This window comes from Echinops telfairi, unplaced genomic scaffold, assembly GCF_000313985.2.
Source record: "Echinops telfairi isolate 266 unplaced genomic scaffold, ASM31398v2 ScPeMD7_4225;HRSCAF=4972, whole genome shotgun sequence".
Lineage (NCBI taxonomy): Eukaryota > Metazoa > Chordata > Mammalia > Afrosoricida > Tenrecidae > Echinops > Echinops telfairi.
In genome coordinates, this window is record NW_022108124.1 from 12,834,174 (window position 1) to 12,842,616 (window position 8,443).

General features: G+C 52.1%; 1 protein-coding gene across 1 annotated transcript in view; it reads right to left on the bottom strand.

The window, feature by feature from the left end:
* The window catches only part of SCN10A (sodium voltage-gated channel alpha subunit 10), a 129,063-nt gene that overhangs the window by 16,815 nt on the left and 103,805 nt on the right, over positions 1-8,443 (bottom strand). Inside the window, exons 20-21 of the mRNA XM_004708679.1 lie at positions 5,823-5,996; positions 1,064-1,186 (exon numbers count right to left, since the gene is read on the bottom strand). Coding sequence (XP_004708736.1) covers positions 1,064-1,186; positions 5,823-5,996 — 297 coding nt within the window. The remainder of the gene's footprint in view (positions 1-1,063; positions 1,187-5,822; positions 5,997-8,443) is intronic.

The following is an 8,443-nucleotide window of genomic DNA, read 5'->3' on the forward strand; positions in this document are numbered from 1 at the left end:
GCATCATTGCATGGCTGTGTGAATCTAAAGAGGAACTTATGGACTAATATCGGACATATGGGCTAATATTGGCCTTATGGACTCGATCTGGACGGGGCTGGGATGTTTTCTTAATATACAATTACTATGTTATATAAAGCTCTTTCTTATACATATATGAGTCTCCCCAGATTTGTTTCTCTAGTCTACCTGGACTAACACACTCCCCATGTTTTCAAGACACAGTTGAGTTAAAAGGAAGCTATGTCTACTTTGGGCCAACGGTGGCAGCATATTATGAAAAAAGGGAGGGGGAACAGTTGGCAGCTACCCTTTTCCCTATAAAACAAAACCAGGGTGTGTGAGAAGTCCACCCTGAGGAAGTGAGTGAGGGGAAGGTAGAGGCTGACAGTGACTGGTAGGGGGAACATCTATGGGATCGGATGGCATCCTGAGATCAGGTAGGAATTGCACTCCAGGGGAATGGTGGTGACTGAGGGCCCAGCTGAGTGTCTGGAAGGAAGACTGTGGCGTTGCATTGAAATGGAGCATTAGAGGAACACTTCATTTGTCATAGGCGGGTAAAGACTTCAGAATGTTCTGGCGATGTTGGCCATGAGGACAAGAGGTGGGGTGGAGAGATTGGGATAAGCAAAGTTATGTAGAGCCAGGCATGAGGGTCATTTCACTAAGAACAGAAGAAGTGAGGTTTGAGCCCTGGTGGCTGTGTGGCTGTGGAGTTCACGGGTGGACACAAAGAGGTCACAAAGGAACTTGATGGAGCATGAGGACAGCACTCCCCTGGAGTGCAATTCCCACCTGATCTCAGGATGCCATCCGATCCCATAGATGTTCCCCCTACCAGTCACTGTCAGTCTCTACCTTCCCCTCACTCACTTCCTCAGGTGGACTTCTCACAAACCCTGGTTTCTGTTGGTGAGGGCAGGGAGGAGCCAGAGTCCACCTTTGGAGGAGAGTCTCTTGGCACTCAAGGGGAGTGGTATGGTGGGCATTAAAGGGGTGGATGAGATATTACCAAATGCAGATCAAAGCAAGTTGTGATAGGTCAGGGCTGTGGTCTTACCCGCATGCCTTCAAATCGAGACAGAGCCCGCAGCGGCCGCAGGGCACGGAGGGTCCGAAGGGCTTTGATGGGTGCCATTTCAGAATACTCCAGGATCTTTGCTATGAGGCTTGTCAATGAGATCTGAGGACAGGTAGAGAGCAAAACCATCACCCCGCCATCCCCGAAAGGTCATCCCAGTGGAAGGAGACCGAGCCTCCCGGCTTGCTCTCCTACCTCCTACTCTGTCTGAGCCCCGGTTCAGGCCCCATGTGATCCTCAATGCCAATGAGAGGTTGAGAGAAAGACAGTCCCCCCTCTTTTGTTCCAGGTTTTTACTTCATTACTTCTTTGAAAAAGAAAGCCACTCTTCCGCTTTGCTAACCCCTTTGGTAAGTAGGTGGCCAAACTCCCAGCACATGACGCTCCCCCACCCCCTTTCCTTTCTAGGTCCTCTGCCCAGGCTCTGGCAATCTTGAAACCATAGTCAACTTTTAGAGATTGGAGAAAGGGTGCTCTTTAATGGGGCCATGCTGAGAGTTTACTTTGAGGGATATAATGATTCTCAGCCATCCTTGTCCAGGAAAGTGGGTAGAAAGATTGGCAGTCTGGGGGTCCGTGCCCACTTAGCATGGATTCTTCATGACATTGGGTCAGTGCCTTTCAAGCTGCATTCCCACCCTCTGTGAGATGAAGGAGCTAGACTAAGAGTATCCCGAGGTCTGCGTAGCCCTGCGGTACTTCCGCGTGGGCGACTGGCCGGTGTCCCTGAAGTCCAGCTGCCACAGATATCTGAGGGCTAAAGACTGACTTGTGAGCCCCTACTTGCCTGGCAGTCCTTCACATTCTTTAGGTGTCAGCCAAAGGACTTCAAAGGACACAAAGTGACACAAGGAATCATTGGCAACACCTCTCTGGACCGTCCGAAGATGCCAGAGAGACAACATGATCCAGACATAGCTTGAGCCAGGCGAAGGCTGTGACCCAGACCCGTGAGAACTCAAAATACCCCCAGTGAGATTCAGGCTGCAACTCCTAGCAACGAGGCGAGACACACTCACACACACACACACACACACACACACACACACACACACACTACAGAGAAAGAGAGAGACAGACAGAGAGACAGAGATTTACCTTTGAGCAATAAGAGTCTCAAACAACGCCCATTCTTAGAATGGGTGGTTTTCCCGACCAGGGCAAAGAACAGAAAGGGAAAGAATCCTCTCTCGGCCTTCATCCAAGGGAGGCCCCAGGCACCAGCAGGCGGCATTCTGAGGCATCCTGGCTGACAGAGGGCAGGGCTGGTTGAAGCCAGCAGCACGCTGGGCCCCATTCATTCCTGGGTTCATTCACCTGGAAAACTGTCTCCTGTGGACCATCAGCAGTTGGGGTTGCCAGGGGCTGGGGGTTTTCCAGCCAAGTCCTGCACCAACCCCATTCTGTTCACTCCTCAGGCCGTTTGTTTCCCACACGGTCTCCAGTTCCCAGGATTGCACACTGGCTGCCCATGCTCCACTGCAGTTTTGATCGAGTATGTCTCCTTCTTGGTCCCAGCGTTCACTGGGCCTTTCTCATCCTCGGGACCAAAGCTCCAGATCCCTTAGCCTGGATTTTATGGTCACAACCTATTTTTGTCGTCAAGTTTCATGCATCTATCATACCCTCACCAAGTTGTTCCCTGAACACACCTGTGCGTGTGCCTTGGCTCCGGGTCTTCTGTCATACAGACTGGCTTCTCCAGTTTGCCTCATGCTTGCTGAACCACTTCTCCTTTCTCAGCCCCACAGCTGATGCCGCTGCCCCCGGAAGCTTCTCAACCACTCCGGTGCTTCCAGAGGAAGCAAGGGTCATGTCTCTGTGTCCCCAAGATACCGATCCTCTTCAGTAGTGCTTACACTCCCACCCCTCCAACTCCTTCCAATAGGTCAACTTTTTTCTGTGTGTGCTTCATCAGCTGGAAGATTAACATCGAAACTCTTGCCTATGGAGAACACAGAAAGGTTTCAAAAAGCTCACGGGGAAATGGAATGAAGAAACAATGAGATTTATTCATGAACTTTCGCTGGCCTTCTTGCCTTTATTCCTTGCTTCTTCCCAAAGTGATTCACGAGGCAATCTTGTGTTCAGTCATTGTCCGTCATATTTGATAGGTGGGAGAAAAGATAGACACATCCTTGGGTGGAGAGGAGACAGCAGGGAGGGAGAGGAGGGCAGCTGAGAGGGAGGCGGAAGAAGGACTGCAAGGAAGGATGAAGTAAGCAGCACAAAGGTGGGGGACAGTTGATTGGAAGCATGGAAGAAGACAAAGCCTTATTGCAGGGGTGGATGGGGGGAGATGGGAGGCTGCATACGAGGACTGATGCCATTAGGTGCCCTAACTCATAGTGATTCTTTAGGCAGCAAAACATAACAAAGTGGCCGGTCCTTCTCCATCTTCACAATTATAAAGCTCGAGCCTGTTTCTGCAGCCAGTGTATTCATCCCTCTTGTTGAGGACCTTCTCTGTTTTCTATGACTCGCTCCATTTTCCAAGGACCGTCCCCTCCTGATCACCTGCTCAAAGTAAGTGAGAGACGGTCTTCTCACCCTCCATTCGGAGGAGCCTTCTGGTCAAGCTTCCTCCAAGGCAGGTGCGTTTTCCTTCCGGTCCCTGAGACTTTCAGATGAATGGAACAACGGAGCATGGAATAGAACAGACGCGTGTCAGAAACCAACGAGCAGCTGGAAGATTGACTAGCTGAGTACACGGACAGATGGATGAACGGAAGGAAAGTGGCTAAGCAGAAAGATGGGCGGAAGAAACGAGGGGCAGCTGGATGGGTGAGAGGAAGAAAAGAGAGACAGAAGGATCGTTGGGTGGCAGATTCACGAGTGGATGAACGGAAGAGCAAATGATCCCATAGTTGGATAGAGGGATGAAACAATGAATCGAAAGCTAGAAGAGCGAAGGGTCAGTGGGCAGACGGGTGAAAGGACGGTTAGGCTAGCTGGATGGGCAGAAGGGAGAGAGAAAGAAGACTGGAAACATGAATGGAAGGAGAGGGATAGACATGGCCGAGGAGTGAAAGAGGGATGGATGCTTGGGAGGAAGGGAAGAGGGAAGGCCAATGGTTGGATAGATGGATGAAGGGATGGAAGGAATAAAGGATAAAAATCAGAAGGAAAACTCAGTCTGCGTGGGAGAGTAAAATAACCCCAGACTAAACCCAGTGAGGCCTACAGAGAGAAATGCTTCTGCCCCTCACCTGGTGGGCAGTGAGAAGAAGACAACAGCTTTCCTTCGTTTATGAATAATTATTTTATATGCACAAAATGATCACCTGTGACTCAGCTCTCAGGCCTCCCAGCCTGATGCTCACAGGACTGCTGTGGGAGGACCTGCCAAGACAGGAGGCTGGACAAAAATGTTCTGTACTGGCCCCCATCCAGCTTCAGGAGGCAGGCACCAAATACAGACACATTTCCCCGAGCACAGCGCAACACAGACCTTGGTGCCGGTAGCTGCTGGAGTGGAGGAGGCCGAGAAGAACGCAGCACGTTCTTGCAGGGACCCTTGGATGTGCAGCGCTGATCAGTTAACTCCTACAGTCCTGCTGCAAACTGCAGAGGCCAAGGGCCTGGCAAGTTATATCGGTGAAGCGGTGAAGAGTGGGGAGAGACCCCTCCTGACGGTGGGGCAGGAAGACTCTTGGGAGATGACTTTAAAGGAATAGCATTTAGGGTGTGGGTGGGCACTCGGTCATTTCCCTCATGCAGGCATCCGTGGCCACAAGTTACGATGATTCTGAACCCCAGGAGCTTCAGCCCATCATCTTTCCGAAGGGACCCACCATGGGGGAGCTAGTGGCATAAGCTCAGGGATGATGACACCATGTTAGTCATGCCTGACATCCTTTTACAAACCCCTGATGCCTAGGCCCCATCCAAGACATGCAACATCAGGATCTGTGGTCCCCAGGTGTTTCTACAGCTAGGGTTAGGACCCCTCAGGGTAGAGGGCATGATGAGTCACCTTGTCTAGGCTGTGATTCTCAGTGGTTTGGCCAATACTACGCTGGTTGCTCTTTCACAATACAACATAATGCGATCGATTTCCACGAGGCGATCTTGATCTGATGCAAGCAGCCCATCATTTGGAAGTTGAATTTTCCTGGTGTGTGTGTGTGTGTGTGTGTGTGTGTGGCCTGTCTCCAAAATATAAGCGGATGTTTTGGAAAAGTTAGCATTCTCTCTTTCTCTCTTAACCACAGACCATTCTTATCGCCTGATCTCTGGTTCCTAGGACATAAATCTGCAGGGGTCTCCAGCCTGGCAAAATCGGGCCTGCAGATGGTGACGCCGTCAGCAGCACATAGGCAGGAGCCAGCAGAGTCCTCCAGCCTGTTGTCGGACCTGCAAATTTGGAGTTTTACTGTCCTTGCAACCACGTGAGTCGGCAGAGGCTTCCAGTCGGTCTCCTGACCCGTCTAGGGGGGGCTTGCTAGGCATCACAGTTGTACTGGCCCATGTCTCTCTCTTGCAGGTCGTCCTGCTTTGGGTGCAAACGCAGAGGGCAGGCACATGGTCCTTCTTGCTGGAAGGTGACACAATCCATGACACAATCCGAGGGTCACGGTTGCACCAGAATCACGTGTTGCTTGGAGGTTAGCACTCACAGACGTGCAAGGCTATATACTCAGACTCACCGCTGCGTGCTCGGACCTCCTCTGGAATGGTCTTTGAGGGACAGGCCGGGAAGCCCCAAACCCATGTGCCCACTCAGCCACTCACTCACATTCACGATGAGGAAGTCGAGCCAGCACCAGGCGTTGGTGAAGTACTTCTTGAAGCCGTAGGCCACCCACTTGAGCAGCATCTCGAACACGAAGATGAACGTGAACACCTTGTCAGTGTACTCCAGCAGGGCCTTCACGGTGGGCTTCTGCTCCAGGTAAAAGTCTTCGAAGGCCTTAGGAGGAGAAGAAGAAGATGACGAAAGAGGAGGAGGAGGAGAAACAAAAACCAGTGTCAGGCCTTTTGGCCACACATCCCCAGGCAAACAGGGAATACACCGCTGGCTCTCCCACAGCTCCTGGGGCTGGCCCTGGACACCAGCTTGCGGGCAGCATTCTGTTTTCTCTGCCCTGAGGTCATGGAGGTGGGACTGTGAGACCCAGACCCAAGGTCCCCAGAGGCAGCAGGGTCTCTGCCGCCCTCGCAGCTTAGCCGTTGCAGGGGAGCTGGCTGAACGCAAGTGAGAAAGGAAACCTGCTTGAATCGGAGCTTGGCAAAGAACCAGAGGGAAGCGGGATGGGTGATTTGGTTTAAAAATAACAGCACCAGAGGACCTTCACAGAACTGGAAGCGCGACTCACCAGCGAGCCTCTGAAAGAGAGTGTTCTGTCTCACCAATAGTCAAGGAAGTGCGCATGCAAAGCAAAGGTGCTTCTTCTTTGAACGGGTGGGTGAGGATGCAAAAGATCTGGCACATAGGGGGGGGGGCACCTACCCCGGGACGGGACGTGGGCAACTGTGGGGAAGCCTCTGCTCCCACCCTTGTCAGTTGGGAGGGCAGACCAGTTCTCTCTTTGGGGAAGCCGCACAGACAATTGGACCCAAAGTCTTTAGAAACCCAGTGATCCCATCTCCAAGAATGTATCTCATGAACATGCAGCTGAGGCTCCTTGTGCCTTAGCAGACCCTCTCTAGGGAGCCAAGGCTCCTGGCCCTCAGCTGCTACGGGAGTTGCTAACAGCTGGCAGATGCCCCCTTCCCCTGAGAATGTCCTTGAGTGACACGGGACTGTCTCCATCTCAAGAGGTGCTTAGGAGGGTCTATCCTCCCTGCCCCTCCCCACCCAGGGGGGCAGCCCATAGCCAAGGGGATCAGTGGGTTTCAAAGGCCTCGAAGTGGGGCAGTTCTGTGGTGCCGTCCCGACTCTAGAGGCCTCCGTGGAACCAGGCTGGACCTGGATGTCCCTGGGACCCACATCTTCCAGCAGGGCCTTTCTCTATTCTGAGGCGCCCCAGCGGCACGCTGGCATAAGCACTGGGGTCCTAACTGCAAGGCCAGTGGTGCAAACCCACCAGTTGCTCCTGGAAGGAAAACGAGGCTGGCTGCTCCTATCAGGCATGACAGTCCCAGCTGGAACCAATTCCATGGAGTGGGCTTGGGTTTTGTCCCTCTCTCATTCTGGTTGCCTGGGTGACACACATGGTTCACAGGTGTGGCTTCCAAGGAGAAGATCAGTGGTTTGAGTCAACTCCAAGATATCTGGGAAGAAAAGCCTGCTCTCCTGCTTCCGGAAGGTCGCAGCCAATGGAAAACCCTCCTGCGGGCGGGCGGCCAGATGCTGGAACCACCTTGACAACAACTAGTTTGGCTCGCTCCCTTCCTATTCTGTTGCTTGGTTGTACGGGGGAGGTGGGGGGGGGGGTTCGTCGCTTGAGTCAGAACAGACTCTGGGCTCCTAACCTTGCTAGCAGCATTCTCTCCTGGTTCCTTCGCCAGCTTCACCTGACAGCACTCCTTCAGCCGACTGCTTGCATGAGGATTTCTGCTTTATTTACACTCTGCTTCCAGACTGGCTCCAAGGGAGGATACACAAGGATACTAGTTGCCCACCCCCACTCTCTGCCTGGCACACTTATTTGCATGATGGAATAAGCTAGGGGTTCTCAACCTTCCTGATGCTGCGACCCTTTCATACAGTTCCTCATGCTGTGGTGAGCCCCCCACCCCCACCCATAAAATTATTTTGGTCACTACTTCATCACTGTCATTTTGCTACTGGTACGATTCAGGCAACCCCCGTGAAAGGGTTATTCGACCCCCAAAGGGGTCGCAACCCACAGGTTGAGAACCATTGGAATAAACTGTTGTTGTTGTTGTTGTTGACAAGTGCTGCCAAGTTGATAGGTGCTTCACAGAACAGAACAGAACGTCGCCTGGCCCTGCACCACCCTCACCCCATTATATTGGAGGTCACTGCGGAGGACACCGTCTCAATCCATAACTGAGGCCGCGTGAGAACATTTACTGAGACGGTGTAGCATCTACCAGCATGCGTAACCGTGGCTTTATTCCGAAACCTTTATGTATTGTATGCACAAGAAGCACAGCGAAAAGCACACCAGAATGCTTTCTGAGTGAACGTGTCTCTAGAGCGATGGGAAAATGGGTGACTGTTTTCCCTTTGCATTTTTCTATGATTTCCAAGGTGTTTTTTTGACTTTACTTAGCCAGATAAAAACACATTTTTAAAAATGTTGAAAATAAAAGCATAAAGAAAACCAAATCTGGAGCAAGTTTGAGCCGTTTCTTGGGGAAGAGGGTGGGGGAGGGAAGGAGAGAATTGCTGGGCAGGGTCAGGGTCAGGGTCAGGGTCAGGGTCAGGGGCTGGGGCTGGGGCTGAGG